The following is a 17,070-nucleotide window of genomic DNA, read 5'->3' on the forward strand; positions in this document are numbered from 1 at the left end:
TAAATTATTATGGAGCCCAAACCCACCACTACCAAATATCTACAGTACTAACTCCATGTGTACGTGTGTGCATTGTGCGTATGTTATCGTGTGTGTGTGTGTGTGTGTGTGTGTGTGTGTGTGTGTGTGTGTGTGTGTGTGTGTGTGTGTGTGTGTGTGTGTGTGTGTGTGTGTGTGTGTGTGTGTGTGTGTGTGTGTGTGTGTGTGTGTGTGTGTGCCTATGTTTGTGTTGCTTCACAGTCCCCGCTGTTCCATAACGTGTTTTTAATCTGTTTTTCAAATCAAATTTTACTGCTTGCATCAGTTACTTGATGTGGAATAGAGTTCCATGTAGTCATGGCTCTATGTAGTACTGTGCGCCTCCCATAGTCTGTTCTGGACTTGGGGACTGTGAAGAGACCTCTTGTGGCATGTCTTGTGGGGTATGCATGGGTGTCCGAGCTGTGTGCCAGTAGTTTAGACAGACATTTTACCATTTAATAAACAGATAGCAGCTAACAGAGGAACGTTTCAACACATTGCAGAAGTAGACAGAAAGTGGCCGCTGCCCACTAAGCCATAAAAACAGGAAGGGATCCAGGCCCATGTGATGTAAATAGACAGCCCAGCCTGAGAGAAGCATCTAAAGAGAGCTTTAAAGTACCACACATGGGTGGCATTCCCCTGGCGAGCTCAGGTTACCCCTCCCAACCATCCCAACCAGGCCCTGGTCTGGACTGCTGCTGGTGTATGGATGTATTCTGAGGTACCCGGTGTTGATCCTCTGGTCACTGTCAGGACTGCGGAACGCTAGGGAGGGAGAGAGGCAAGGAGGGGCAGAGTTTGAGAGGCTGTAACTGAATAACTGAGTCTAGGGGGTTTAGCCTGGCTGTGGGTGGGAGGGGTGCACAGAGAGGCACAGCTGCCCCTCATTCCTCCCTCTCAAGCCTCAGCTCACTGGGACCTCTCCCAGTCAGAGGCAGCAACAAGCGACAGGTGCGGGTCCGATACCCCTGCCGGCCTGGTACAAGGCCGACGCTGCCATTCCAGCGAGACTACCACCGTCATGGCAGGACGCCCTGCAAGCCAGGCCTGGGTGATGTCACACAGCAGAAGTAGGCCAGGAGGCCAGAGAGCCATAAGGAGCCAGAAACCAGAGGGCTAGCTTAATATATGGGGCTGGCTTCCAACAACACCTAGGATCTGCCAGGGTTTCCTCAAGGTCTGCCAGGCCCAGTAACGTCTCATTCCCCTGGGGGTGATAATTAAATCAACACCCCACGAGAGGCGATGGTCCACAGCCCATCACTGCTACAGGAAGCCATTGTTCTCCCAGTAGAGAAGTGGTCGGTGTGGTGGTGGTTTTAATGGAGAACCAGATACGGTGCGTGTGCATACGTGTGCATGCGTGTGTATGTGTGTGTCAAGAATCTGACCCAAACCAGGATGATTTATGTCATGTCATGATTTATGTCATGACCATCATGTCCCATGGCCATAGATAGTTCAGAACCGACACAATAAGTATTTTTAGGTATTCAACTGTAGAGGAATATGAGGGCATGTTACATTAGCCAATTAGCTTGAGCTGTAAAGTGTTTGGAGTGAAATATACTCTGAGTATGCATTCACCTCTCTGCCCGTATGACATGCAGGTGAGCATTTTTCATCATGAATCTTGTACTGGAGGCAGCTCTGCAGAGTGGACACTAGTTGGAACAGCCACAATGTCATTGAACCTAACCTTAACCCTAACCTTAAGCACACTGCTACACCTAATGCCTAACCCTAACCTTAACCACACTGCTAACCCTAATGCCTAACCCTAACCTTAACCACACTGCTAACCCTAATGCCTAACCCTAACCTTAACCACACTGCTAACCCAAATGCCTAACCCTAACCTTAACCACACTGCTAACCCTAATGCATGACCCTAACCTTAACCACACTGCTAACCCTAATGCCTAACCCTAACCTAAATCAAATCAAAGACTAAAAAGCACATTTTTCATACATTTTTACAATATAGCTAATTTTGACTTTGCAGCTGGTCCATCTAGCAGAAGTTCTGCCTCCAGGACAAGACTCATCCCAATAAACGTCAACCTGCGTACTGCATTGTCTGATTTCACAGACGTGACCAGCCCTGTCTGCATCTCTTCACCGAAAATACAATCTAGGACAATGTAGTCTGATCCACCAAACAATGCAGTGTTGCTTCATATAAAGCAATTATCAATTATCTTTCACTCACTTAATCACACACACACACACACACACACACACACACACACACACACACACACACACACACACACACACACACACACACACACACACACACACACACACACACACACACACACACACACACACACACACACACACACACACACACTTCCTCCTCTCTCCCCCCAGACACCAGTGAGGTCGATCAGGGCTCCAGTAGCAGGTACTGGCTATAGAAAGCCCAGTGCTGCAACTGTAAATGTGAGCAGGCCAAGTGCTCTGTACGTGCGTGCATGCGTATATGTTGTGGGGAAACTCCCCATTGGTGGCCCGCGACACCCAGGAGCCTCTGGGGCTGGAACTGTAGGAGGTAGTGGGGCAGCATCGGCGATCCCTCCCACTTAACTCATCATGTCCCATGGTGAACAAGTTGACCCCCTTGTCTCGCGCTCGCGCCTGCCCACCGCCAAGCCCCGGGAGAGAAAGAGTCGTCTGCTCTATGGGAAAGCCAAGCCAGACCCCTCTAGGTACTGTACTGAGTAGAGTGTCGGTGCCTGTTGGCTCTCTGTTCTGATTTAAAGCCAAGCGTGCTACTGCTACTGTAGTTGGATTAGGAGACTGTGTTGATGTCATCATGAACTGGTAATTGACTGCCTTTATTCAAACTAGTTTCACGTCTATGCTTAGTATTATTACCTGCATAGGTTTTGATGTGTTATTTTGTGAAGTTGGTTGAAAGGGAACTATGAGTTGCTGCTTGTGGAGATGTTTCTGTATGTCGTGTCTGTAAGTGAATCCACTTTATAGTCTGTAAGTGAATCCACTTTATAGTCTGTAAGTGAATCTACTCGGAGGTTTCTGGGCGGTCGTGTTTCAATGTTTCTATATGTAATGCTATATGCACACAGGCTTCAGTTCATCACTATATTGACAGTTCCGTCAAGATTATCCTTTGAGCTTTAGATGAGCTGTATACAGCAATTGATAGAACTGAAGTTATCAATGTGGTAAGGAATTGTGTAAAGGCGCTAGGCAGGCCCCTGTGTGTCTTTACTTTGAGAGGTAGAGCGAGAGATAAAATTTCCACTCCCTGATTTAGCCTGGTTTAAAAGGGCGTGTGTGGGTGCGTGCGCATGTGTGTGTGTGCATGTGTGTGTGTGTGTCCGTCGGAGGACATCTTCATACCTACTATCAACAGAGGAATCTGCCGTTGTGGATCATGGATGTACTAGCTATTGGCTGACTTCAGAATTGTGACACTGTTGAGGCAAAGTGAATAGATAACCATAGCTCATATCTAATAGGACAGCGATGCCTCTCCAATATAGCTCTCATATGCTATGCGCAAGGCCGTTGTCGCAGTTCATTAGATTGCGCCGGTGATGTATGTCCTAATCAATGTGGCCTGACATATTGTACAGTGTATCTTTACCTCATATGTTTTCTCCACATGGAAATATCTTAAAGGTTGTGGTTTGGATAAACGCTAGAGGGTAGGAATATACTGTGGCTTTTATGTTCCAGTAGACTTTATAGGGGATGCATTGGGCCACAGTGAAACATGTGCTGTGCAGTCCCCTGTCAGTTTAATTAAGTGAAACACATGCTGCTGTACAATTTCAATGCACTGTAGCCTAGTGTAGCGCTAGCTCTTTCTACCAGTTCCCCAGACCAGTAGCTAGTGATCTAGCCCTGTGACCCTCTCTAACTTTAAACCCCATCCGTTAACCTGACACGAATGCCTATTCACAATAGGGCCAGCTGAAATATGAAACTTAGGGAGAAAATGGGAAAAGATCCAACGCACGTTCATGTTAAAAGATGAGAAAGGTTTGAGCAGAGCTGTTGCGCCCACGTTTTGGCTTCATCCTCTGGGAATGATGGCTTCTATTAATCATGGCACCGCGGCTGTCTTCCCTACGTGAACCGACCATTTACTTTACCCCTCGCACAAAGGATTCTGGGAGGAGAGAGGATAGAGGAGTGAGTGGGGCGCATCGTTGGTTACGGGGGGTTTATTACGTCTGTCAGATGGCATACATACACCTTCCATTAATAATATGAACAGGTCTCTCAGCTAGATATAATGGGAAATTGCCCTGTGTGTGTTTTTGAAGCTCTATGGTACTTCCTTAGCGCTTTGATGCTCTATGATACTTCCCTAGCTCATTGAAGCTCTGTGGTACTTCCCTAGCTCATTGAAGCTCTATGGTACTTCCCTAGCTCATTGAAGCTCTGTGGTACTTCCCTAGCTCATTGAAGCTCTGTGGTACTTCCCTAGTTCATTGAAGCTCTATGGTACTTCCCTAGCTCATTGAAGCTCTGTGGTACTTCCCTAGCTCATTGATGCTCTATGGTACTTCTTTAGCTCATTGGCATACAGCAGAAGAAGAGCCATGCATAATGGATATCTCAGAGGTCAATTAGTAGCCACCCTTAACCGTGGTGTCAGAAACCGGATGTTTCTGGTTTTCAGGGATACAGAATTTTCAATCTAACTTCCGTTTGCCCTACAAAACGGAAGTGGGGACTCCGCTCAGGTGTTTTTCTGCGCCTGCTACGTTTGGTAATTAGTAGCCAACAATGACTTGGCACCTCTTCAAAATCAAATCAAAGCCTTGTTAATTTACCAGGGAGAGAGAGCGTCCACAGTTACGACTTAGACAGTCAGTTTGACTAAACTCATTAGAGTTGGGGGTAATTTGAACAGGACCACTACGCTACACCAAATGATCGTTATCCCTTTCATTGGGAGTTGGGAGGCCAACCATGCATTGATAAGGGCATGGCTCTGTGTTGTCCGGTTTTAATCTAAGATAAGATCTCTTCAGTGGCCCTAATGAAACCAACTGAGAAATAATGTCTAATAAATTATTTATTTATTCTGTAAAATGGAATACGTTCTCATCGCAAGTGGCACCAAAACCTCTCTCTCCCAACTTCCTTCCATCTGTCCTTCCTTTTCCTGTCTCTCTCCCATCTGGGAGGAAGTGACCTGTGAACCATAAAGATGACCTGAATATTTATATCTTATAAGAATATTCAGGAATGCAATCTAAATGCTTTTGATAATCTGCATATCCCTTCTGTCGCCCTGTAAAACTGCACTAATTTTGCCCTTGAAAACCGCAGTTATTTTATTCCGATAATTATTGAGTGTGCTAATTTACCCAGCATGCATTAAGTGTTCAGTCTAGTCTTCATTTGCATTCCAAGGCAACTGGCACTGGGACTGTGTATCATTCACCTCTTATGGGTGGTTTATTGGCCCTCATCTCTTCCACTAGCCCCAAACTAACTAACTAACAAACAGATATACACAGAGGACATGTCCTGACTGTCGGACAAGATCAAGTAACTCTAGATGACCAATGCTATTGTTTATTCAGCTACCTGTGTGTTTGTTTGTGATGACAGTTAAAGGCCAGGGAGGTCAGCTTTCCTGAGTCCGCTCTGGCGTTGTTAGGAGTCTTAGTGGGTCAGCTTTCCTGAGTCCGCTCTGGCGATGTTAGGAGTCTTAGTGGGTCAGCTTTCCTGAGTCCGCTCTGGCGTTGTTAGGAGTCTTAGTGGGTCAGCTTTCCTGAGTCCGCTCTGGGGTTGTTAGGAGTCTTAGTGGGTCAGCTTTCCTGAGTCCGCTCTGGCGTTGTTAGGAGTCTTAGTGGGTCAGCTTTCCTGAGTCCGCTCTGGCGTTGTTAGGAGTCTTAGTGGGTCAGCTTTCCTGAGTCCGCTCTGGGGTTGTTAGGAGTCTTAGTGGGTCAGCTTTCCTGAGTCCGCTCTGGCGTTGTTAGGAGTCTTAGTGGGTCAGCTTTCCTGAGTCCGCTCTGGCGTTGTTAGGAGTCTTAGTGGGTCAGCTTTCCTGAGTCCGCTCTGGCGATGTTAGCAGTCTTAGTGGGTCAGCTTTCCTGAGTCCGCTCTGGGGTTGTTAGGAGTCTTAGTGGGTCAGCTTTCCTGAGTCCGCTCTGGGGTTGTTAGGAGTCTTAGTGGGTCAGCTTTCCTGAGTCCGCTCTGGCGTTGTTAGGAGTCTTAGTGGGTCAGCTTTCCTGAGTCCGCTCTGGGGTTGTTAGGAGTCTTAGTGGGTCAGCTTTCCTGAGTCCGCTCTGGCGTTGTTAGGAGTCTTAGTGGGTCAGCTTTCCTGAGTCCGCTCTGGCGATGTTAGGAGTCTTAGTGGGTCAGCTTTCCTGAGTCCGCTCTGGCGTTGTTAGGAGTCTTAGTGGGTCAGCTTTCCTGAGTCCGCTCTGGCGTTGTTAGGAGTCTTAGTGGGTCAGCTTTGGGAATTAAGCTACAGTATTGCATGTGTGATTTACAGAGTACAGGAGATCTTCTTCCCTTATACTGTAGACATGAATAACCTGCTTCACACTGGACTGACTGACAGTCCACCACAACCACAGGAGGCTGTTGAGGGAAGAACGGCTCGCATTTAAATTCATCAAGTAGTAAAAATACTGTTTAATATTGGGAGGTTGGGCTCGTGGTAATGGCTGGAGCGGAACATATTATTCTGGACAGGGAGGCTGTGGCATTGCTCTTAGTTGAGCATCATGGTCATGTCCACCCAGATGCGAACCTCGGCAACTCAGCTGTACACAAAGGGGGTAGAGGTAGAGCCACTACTGCTGCCCCAGGACACAATACCGACCAGGCTCCACACCTTGTTCTTCTCACAGACCAGGGGGAGTCCCCCATGCAGGAGGAAACACCTTTGCCACCGGCACAGATTATAATTTTGTGAATCATGTTGCCCCAGTGCTTCTTGCACTCCTCCTCAAACAGGAGGGGCACAGCACCCTGCTGCAGTTTGTTGGGGTAATTAGCAGGCCGGTAGCTGCTCATGCACCAGCCGGAAGTCACACAGGTCATGCCAGGGGCGAAGTTGTCTTCGTACGAAGCCAGGCACACGGGGGACACTTTGGCACTCAGGGTGGTGGGGGTGGCCAGCTTGATCAAGATGATGTCATTTTTGATGGTGCTGGGGTTCCACCTGGAGTGGGTGAACACTTTAGCAGGCTTCAGGATCTGGATGGCCTCATTGCTCATGAGCATATCGTGCTCGTCGGTGGGAGGTCTTGACATCGCAGTGAGCAGCAGTCACCACCTAGTACTCGTTGATCAGGGAACCTCCACAGAAGTGGGTGCCAGATTGCTGCAGGGACACCTGCCAGGGCCAGGAGTTGGGCACAGCCTCCTCACCGTTGATGACGCGGCCACAGCCACGGGGGAGATGGCGGGGGTTCCGCAGCCAAACGCGAGACAGGAGACGAACCAGAGAAAGCCATTGTGGTAATGTGACAGTCTAGAAGACAGAGATACTAATTATCTCCAAACCCCATCCACCTGTAACCAATCAGAGACTGTGGTTTGTCCACCCCTCCCAAAAGTTGTGGCTAACCATGGTAGAATATTAACCTCAGCGATGTCATCCTGGTGGAACCAGTCTAATCAGTAGGGCGAGACTCTGATCAAAACAGCCTTTTATCCTAGCTTAATGCTAATATTAAAAAAATATTTGTTTTTTCTTATTTTTTAATTTTTGATTATTGTGTGCCTGTTGACATTTACTGCATTGATTGAAAGGAACTAGGAACATAAGCATGAACTACTGTCGAAACTTAGCTGTCTAGCTAGCTCACTTTGCTAGCAAGATAGCCATCTAGCCTATAATGCATTATGATTTCTGGCCTTATACCAAGTAGTATAAGACACTAAGTGCATTATAAATGCATTTATAAGGCATTATGTGTATGCCTCATTGAACGTTTTACCAGGTAATGTCAGTATTTAGCTTAAATCAATAGGGGGTCAATTGTTGTTTGTTTTTAATGGCCGTTTTCTGTTATAACAATGTTTCCTATATGCTTAGTACTATTGCATGCATACGTTTTTACTTACTGTTTTGTCAAGTTGAGGTTAGTTGCTGCCTATTGCTTCAGTCTGCAATTTAACTTAATTATCCGCCCCTTCTTTTCAATTTTGCCCTAAAATTACATATCCAAATCTAACTGCCTGTAGCTCAGGACATGAAGCAAGGATATGCATTTTCTTGATACCATTTGAAAGGAGACACTAAAGTTTGTGGAAATGTGAAATGAATGTAGGAGAATATAACACATTAGATCTGGTTAAAGATAATACAAAGAAAAAAACTTGCATTTTATTGTATTTTTTTGTACCATCATCTTTTGAAATGCAAGAGAAAGGCCATAATGTATTATTCCAGCCCAGGCGCAAATTAGATTTTGGCCACTAGATGGCAGTAGTGTATGTGCAAAGTTTAAGACTGCTCCAATGAACCATTGCATTTCTATTCAAAATGTTGTATCAAGACTGCTCAAATGTGCCTAATTGATTTATTAATAACTTTTCAAGTTTATAACTGTGCACTCTCCTCAAACAATAGCATGGTATTATTTCAATGTAATAGCTACTGTAAATTGGACAGTGCAGTTAGATTAACAAGAATTTAAGCTTTCTGCCAATATCCGATATGTCTATGTCCTGGGAAATTTTCTTGTTACTTACAACCTCATGCTAATCGCATTAGCCTACGTTAGCTCAACCGTCCCGCGGGGGACCCACCGATCCTGTAGAGGTTTTAATCAACTCTGTTTTTTGTGGTAATGTCTCTAAATGACTACATGTTATGCTATGAGCATTTCTGGCTTTTCATAAAGGCTAGGTTGTCAGTGCAGCGACAGTGTGAGTTGGGCCTTTGTCCGAGCGTGCATGTGTGTATTAATGCATGTGTCGGCAGGTATGTGTGTGACTGTGCACTGATTCTCTTCCTCAATAGTGTGCAGCGATTTCTGCAGTCACACACAGCAGATACACCAGTTCATTCCATCTCTCAATCAAAATGAGTATAGCATCCTGGCGTTTTAAAGCAATTTTCTACATTTCACATACTATAAAACGTTTTATTTTCACACACCCAAAATGCCGATGAGAACGGAAATATGGGTATTCAGACACTGTCTGCGTCTTTACTTTGGATAGATAGGTAGAGCGAGAGATGGAATGAACACTTCCTGATTAGCCTCGTTAAAATGGCATATGTTGTGATGTGTCTGCTGTATGTGACTGTTGCAAACCAAATGCTAGGCTAGATACAAGGTTAGGTCATACGTTAATGGAAGCTTATGTTTGCATCATACCTTTGGAATATTGATGATATACACACAGCTGGAATGCTGTTTCAGCCAATCAGCATCCAGGATCCAAAATACCCGGTTTATAATAGCCCTTATACACTTGGTTTTAAGTTTTGTCAATGATTCTGTGCTACTGTACCTTTTTTTTGTATTTATGATCATTTTCATTTTTTTTATTGACTATCCAAAACATACAATATACTTGCAGTGAAGCCACTCAACACCTACATCATACCAGTCATCCAACAGACTCCCATTCAGAGCGACACACAGAAGCATCCAGGGTCAATGCCCTGCTCAAGGGCACGTTGACAGATCTCCCACCTCGCCAAAAAATGTGAACCCGAACCCTCCAAGATCCCCCCCACAGTTCCCCAATAGTTGTCCCTCAATCATTCAAGACCCCTAACGCTAGCAGTAGATTCAGTCAGCAGTAAACCGACTGTGGTAACACTTTACAGTAAGTTCCTCTCGTGTACTAAAGTATTACGTTGTGAATGTAGTAATCATACAATTACTGCACAAGCATATTTTTATGTTCAAGTATGTTTATTGAATGTCATGTTCAGTTCAGACCAATGGGTGGCACTCACTAGCTAATGCTTAGGTGTTGTACATTACAGAGTAATATATAGAATGACATAGCAATACATAGTATGACATAGCAATGCATAAAATGACATAGCAATATACAGTATGGACAGGGGCGCTGCAGCATGGCTCTTAGTTGGCGGCCAGGGTCTGGTCCACCCAGGAACGGAGCTCGGTGACGCGGGCGTACACAGCGGGGGTAGTGGTAGAGCAACGGCTGCTGCCCCAGGACACAATACCGACCAGGGTCCAGACGTTGTCCTTCTCACAGACCAGGGGGCCACCGGAGTCACCCATGCAGGAGGTAGCACCAGCACCACCGGCACAGATCATGACGTCGGAGATGCTGCTCCCCCAGTGCTCCTTGCACTGCTCGTTGGACAGAAGGGGCAGAGCAGCCTGCTGCAGCAGGTTGGGGGTGTTGATAGCATTGTAGCGCAGCAGACCCCAGCCGGAGGTCACGCAGGTCATGCCAGGTGCGAAGACGTCGGCGGTCTCAGCCAGGCACACGGGGGACACATTGGTGTTCAGGACAGCAGGGGTGGACAGCTTGATCAGGGAGATATCGTTGTTGATGGTACTGGGGTTCCACTTGGGGTGGGTGAACACCTGTGGGTGAAGAGAGGGGGTGCGGTGGGTTGAGGGAGAGAAGGGACGGTTAGAACTGAAACCTTTATGAAATGGAGAGTTCGGGTAGGACTACAGAACGACGTTGCTCCGAGACACTGATCGGATCAGCTGAGCTGGCGGGGGATAGGCTGATCCTAGATCAGCGCCTGAGGGGAACTTCTACCCAGAGCTATAGAGGAGGATGTGTGACTGTGCTGTACCTTAGCGGGCTTCAGGATCTGGATGTCCTCAGCGTTGTTGCCGCTGCCCCTCTTGTGCTCTCCAACGATCACGCGGTGGTAGGTAGCGACGTTGCAGTGAGCGGCGGTGACCACCCAGTTCTCATTGATCAGGGATCCCCCACAGAAGTGGAAGCCGCTGGTCTGCTGCAGAGATACCTGCCAGGGCCAGGAGTGGGGCACAGCCTCCTCACCATTAACGATGCGGGCATAGCCAGACACCTCGGGCTTGATGGCAGGGATGCCGCAGCCTGGTTACATGAGAACATTTAGTAAACACTTAGCGCGTCATGTTTTATAACAACAGTAAATGCTCTGTTTAATGCAACATACTCAACTATGGGCATCCAACGTATGGAAGTGTTTCCAAATAACATCACCAAGTGCTAGCAATGTAGCAGTAGCACATAATGAGAACAGTAGTGGTCCAAGACCAGAGCCTTGAGGAACTCCACAACTTACTTTTACACTCTTAGCATTAAAATAAGGGTTAAGGGTTAAATCAATGAGGTAACACTGTAGGTAAAGAGAAGATGTGAATACTCACCGTAGGCGGCGCTGACGAAGGCGAGACAGGACACGAACCATAGGAAAGCCATTGTGAGATTGTGACAGTCTAATGGACCGGGGACCCTATTTATTCCCAAACCCCACCTGTCTATAACCAATGGGAGACCGAGGTGTGTCCACCTCACTCGAAAATTGAGGGTAACCATGGTAGAATATTAACCTCAAGGAGGGCGATGATGTATCCAGCTGCTTATCGACGCTGGGCGATCAGACTGTTCTCAGCCATGTAACAGGAGGGTTAGAGCAGTTATCCAAACATGACCTTCAGTGCTCTCAGAAACTGTGCTCCAAACAGCCTCTTACCATCACAGAGGGAGAGGCCCCCTTTCCACTCAACCCTATTACAATGACATTTTAGTCTTTTTTTTAGCAGACGTTCTTATCTAGAGTGACTTGCAGTTAGTTCATCTTAAGATAGCTAGGTGAGACAACCACATATCTCAGTCATAGTAAGTACATTTTCCTCAATAAATCAGCTATCAGCAAAGTCAGAGCTAGTAAGAAAATGACAAGTGTGAGTGTTAGTGCAAGAAAGACAACCTCTCCTCCCTCTCATCTTATAGTACATCTCCCAGGGTTCATTGAGACATAGGAAGCAGTTTGAACACTTTGTAAGATAAACCATTACAGATAGTATGTGGAACATGTTGTTTCATTAGCAAAGAGTCATTGGAGTATTTAAATCAATGGTTGATTGTTTTCATTCCATATACTGTATCCAACGTCATTTTAAATGTATTTTCAAACCAGAGATGTACATGTATAGCTCTGAGTAGTGCTAGAGAAGGTTACAGATTTAAGACTTTATATGCAACTGTTTTATACAGTGCTGTGTAAAATTCATATGGCATGATCATGAATGAATTTGAGTCTGATGTAGAATCATTTGTTATTTTCTTGTTATTTTTCTCATTTTTGTAGTGATGTAACCCTATTTCCTACATGTGTCCTTGGTTGGCCTGATAACACATGTCTATTCCCTCCCCACTGGAAAAACACACCTGCAATTCAAAACCCCAGATAACAACTATCTAGGGTCCCTTTCACTGTGTGTTCCTCTTGCTTTTGACTTACATTTACATTATTTAGCAGACGCTCTTATCCAGAGCGACTTACAAATTGGAAAGTTCATACATATTCATCCTGGTCCCCCCGTGGGAATTGAACCCACAACCCTGGCGTTGCAAGCGCCATGCTCTACCAACTGAGCCACACGGGACACTTATATCACTGAAGATTTTTACATACTAAAATGACTTTGTCCTCGATCCTTACACCTCTATCAGGCTAACATAATGTTACCTATTACTATCAGGCTAACATAATGTTAGCTATTGCTATCAGGCTAACATAACTTTACCTATTTCTATCAGGCTAACATAATGTTACCTATTACTATCAGACTAACATAATGTTACCTATTACTATCAGGCTAACATAATGTTACCTATTGCTATCAGGCTAACATAATGTTACCTATTACTATCAGGCTAACATAATGTTACCTATTACTATCAGACTAACATAATGTTACCTATTACTATCAGGCTAACATAATGTTACCTATTGCTATCAGGCTAACATAATGTTAGCTATTTCTATCAGGCTAACATAATGTGACCTATCAGGCTAACATAATGCGATCTATTACTATTAGGCTAACATAATGTTATCTATTACTATCAGGCTAACATAAGGTTATCTATTACTATCAGGCTAACATAAGTTTATATATTACTAGCAGGCTAACATAATGTTACCTATTGCTATCAGGCTAACATAATGTTACCTATTGCTATCAGGCTAACATAATGTTATCTATTACTATCAGGCTAACATAATGTTACCTATTACTATCAGACTAACATAATGTTACCTATTACTATCAGGCTAACATAAGGTTATCTATTGCTATCAGGCTAACATAATGTTAGCTATTGCTATCAGGCTAACATAATGTGACCTATCAGGCTAACATAATGCTATCTATTACTATTAGGCTAACATAATGTTACCTATTGCTATCAGGCTAACATAAGGTTATCTAATACTATCAGGCTAACATAAGGTTATCTATTACTATCAGGCTAACATAAGGTTATCTATTACTATCAGGCTAACCTAATGTTACCTATTGCTATCAGGCTAACATAATGTTACCTATTGCTATCAGGCTAACATAATGTTACCTATTGCTATCAGGCTAACATAATGTGACCTATTGCTATCAGGCTAACATAATGTTACCTATTACTATCAGGCTAACATAAGGTTATCTATTGCTATCAGGCTAACATAATGTTACCTATTCCTATCAGATGGCCCAATGGAACTTAATGTAAAGTGTGACCCAATGGAACTTAGTGTAAAGTGACCCAATGGAACTTAATGTAAAGTGTGACCCAATGGAACTTAGTGTAAAGTGACCCAATGGAACTTAATGTAAAGTGTGACCCAATGGAACTTAGTGTAAAGTGTGACCCCAAAGGCCAAGGCATTGTATCTCTGCTGTGCTCCCATCAGTCAGTCCTCAATAGACCTGTATAGCTGTGCTCAATAGTCAGTCCTCAATAGACCTGTGTAGTGGGGTTGATGAAGCTTGGCAAGACCACATGCTTTCAGAGCCACTCACCCCGACCACCTGGCTTTTACCCTGATTTACTGTGTGTTCACTATGATTAAAGCAGTCCTTTTGTTCATTAAATATCCTTTTGTTTTCTTTGTGTCCGTCGCGAGTTCCCTAACTATTTCCTGTCGAACGCCAGCAGAGGCCAAGCGAGGCAGTAACCACTAGCCTCGCCGTTAATAATTCTCTCAACATGACTAAGAATGAGTGTCCCATTGTAAACTATGACTTTGCCTGGAGGAGTTTCCTACACCACTTCCTCTGTAGGGTTTTTTATTCACCTTTGTTAAGAATGTGTTTTTATTTCTGAAGTTAAAACACTCTTTTTTTCTGAGGGATACCAGTCAAGATTCAGTAGGAGATTACGGTGAAGAAGTGGCACATTATGGTGAGGCAGAGTTGCTTTACAGTTTAAGGCTAATTGAAGCCGTTACATGCTTCAAAAACATGTGGTAATAATATAATATAGTAATATAATGGTAATAATATAGTAATATAATGATAATAATATAATATAGTAATATAATGATGATAATATAAAATAGTAATATAATGGTAATAATATAATAGTAATATAATGGTAATAGTATAGTAATATAATGGCAATAGTATAGTAATATAATGGAAATAATATAATAATATAATGGTAATAAAATAATAGTAATATAATGATAATAATATAATATAGTAATATAATGATAATAATATAATGGTAATAATATAGTAATATAATGATAATAATATAATATAGTAATATAATGATAATAATATAAAATAATAATATAATAGTAATATAATGGTAATAGTATAGTAATATAATGGCAATAGTATAGTAATATAATGGTAATACTATAATATAGTAATATAATGGTAATAATATAGTAATATAATGGTAATAATATAGTAATATAATGGTAATAATATAGTAATATAATGGTAATAATATAGTAATACAATGGTAATAATATAGTCATATAATGGTATTAATATAATATAGTAATATAATGGTAATAATATACATAATTTATCCAAAGTGACTTAGTCATGCATGAAAACATTTTTCGAGCAGGTGGTTCCGGGAATTGAACCCACTATCACTATCCAGGAATTGCGTAGGGGTGGCATGTAGCCTAGTGGTTGGAGCGTTGGGCCAGTAACCGAAAAGTTGCTCATCGAATCCCTGAGCTGACAAGGTAAAAATATGTAGTTCTGCCCCTGAACAAGGCAGTTAACCCACCGTTCCTAGGCTGTCATTGTAAATAAAAATGTGTTCTTAATTGACTTGCCTCGTTAAATTGAAAAATACATAAAAATAAATTGCATGCTCCATGCTCTACCAATTGAGCTACAGAGGACATACACATGAAATGTGTGGCCCGTCACGTGAACCGCAGTACGGGTCCACACTATGTGCTTCTTTCACTAGGGCTTGTGTTGTTAGTTACTGTCTCTGTCTCGCACAATGCTCTCCTCTGACTCTCTCCTTATTGCATTAGATGATGTCTCAAAGATGCTACAGTTTAAAGAGTCCAGCGAGCCGTTCGTCTCATTCCTTCACTAAGTCTGTGTCTCTGCTCTCTCCACAGTCTCACTGCGCGGTATGGTAGTCCCCCGGGTCACAGTGGAATAGGAGCAACACCACAGAAGAAAAACACAAGGTATGACTCTCACATGGCTAACTTTCTTTCACCTTCTTTCAGTTCATGTCCACATGAATGACACTGTACTTTACTGTACAACCTCTTAAACTCATAATAATCTACTTGTGAAGATCTTGGCACAAGGGAGTTCTTACATTTGGTTTGGTAGTGCCTCTATCTTATTCTCTGATGCCAAACTAACATCGGCACTTGGCGATCCCAGGCGTCAGTGACGTGCGTGAGCCATTAACTCAAGCCTATGTGGATTAGGGGCCATTTTACCGAATGCTGCATTGAACAGAATGACTTGCTGTGGTGGCTTCCAGCCAGTTCCAGGCTCCTATACTTCACCAGGCCAGTTGTTTGGCTCCCAGACCATGTGTTTCTCCTTAGACGGTAGTGGCTGGTGGGAACCAGCGTGCTGGCAAATTACTTCACGCAAACCCCGCCAAGCTATGTGAAATATGTGCTGGACAGCATTGACAACCTTGTGGGTGGTATTCCCCTTCAGAGCATTGACAACCCTATGGGTGGTATTCCCCTTCACAGCATTGACAACCCTATGGGTGGTATTCCCCTTCACAGCATTGACAACCCTATGGGTGGTATTCCCCTTCACAGCATTGACAAGCCTATGGGTGATATTCCCATTCAGCGCATTGACAAGCCTATGGGTGGTATCCCCCCTCACAACATTGACAAGCCTATGGGTGGTATTCCCCCTTTATAACATTGACAACCCTATGGGTGGTATTCCCCTTCACAGCATTGACAAGCCTATGGGTGGTATTCCCCGTTTATAACAGTGACAACCCTATGGGTGGTATTCCCCCTTTATAACATTGACAAGCCTATGGGTGGTATTCCCCCTTTATAACATTGACAACCCTATGGGTGGTATTCCCCTTCACAGCATTGACAAGCCTATGGGTGGTATCCCCCCCTCACAACATTGACAAGCCTATGGGTGGTATTCCCCCTTTATAACATTGACAACCCTATGGGTGGTATTCCCCCTTTATAACATTGACAACCCTATGGGTGGTATTCCCCCTTTATAACATTGACAACCCTATGGGTGGTATTCCCCCTTTATAACATTGACAAGCCTATGGGTGGTATTCCCCCTTTATAACATTGACAACCCTATGGGTGGTATTCCCCCTTTATAACATTAACAAGCCTATGGGTGGTATCCCCCCTTCACAGCATTGACAAGCCTATGGGTGGTATTCCCCCTTTATAACATTGACAAGCCTATGGGTGGTATTCCCCCTTTATAACATTGACAACCATATGGGTGGTATTCCCCCTTTATAACATTGACAAGCCTATGGGTGGTATTCCCCCTTTATAACATTGACAACCCTATGGGTGGTATTCCCCCTTTATAACATTGACAACCCTATGGGTGGTATTCCCCCTTTATAACATTG

At 44.0% G+C, this 17,070-nt stretch overlaps 2 protein-coding genes across 9 annotated transcripts in view; one reads left to right on the forward strand and one right to left on the reverse strand.

Annotated features, from left to right (window-relative positions):
- Positions 1-17,070, forward strand: part of LOC129864961 (neuron navigator 3-like) — a 290,755-nt gene that overhangs the window by 158,844 nt on the left and 114,841 nt on the right. For all 8 annotated transcript variants that reach the window (XM_055937305.1, XM_055937310.1, XM_055937306.1 and 5 more), the window contains exon 6: positions 15,581-15,652. In XM_055937305.1, coding sequence (XP_055793280.1) covers positions 15,581-15,652 — 72 coding nt within the window. The remainder of the gene's footprint in view (positions 1-15,580; positions 15,653-17,070) is intronic.
- LOC129864964 (chymotrypsin B-like) lies at positions 9,948-11,447 on the reverse strand. Its single transcript, XM_055937316.1, has 3 exons — positions 11,346-11,447; positions 10,781-11,049; positions 9,948-10,559 (listed from the first exon to the last, which is right to left on the reverse strand). Exons 1-3 carry the CDS (start codon positions 11,395-11,397, stop codon positions 10,083-10,085), a joined length of 798 nt encoding a protein of 265 aa, XP_055793291.1. The 5' UTR covers positions 11,398-11,447; the 3' UTR covers positions 9,948-10,082.

Source organism: Salvelinus fontinalis, chromosome 11, assembly GCF_029448725.1.
Source record: "Salvelinus fontinalis isolate EN_2023a chromosome 11, ASM2944872v1, whole genome shotgun sequence".
Lineage (NCBI taxonomy): Eukaryota > Metazoa > Chordata > Actinopteri > Salmoniformes > Salmonidae > Salvelinus > Salvelinus fontinalis.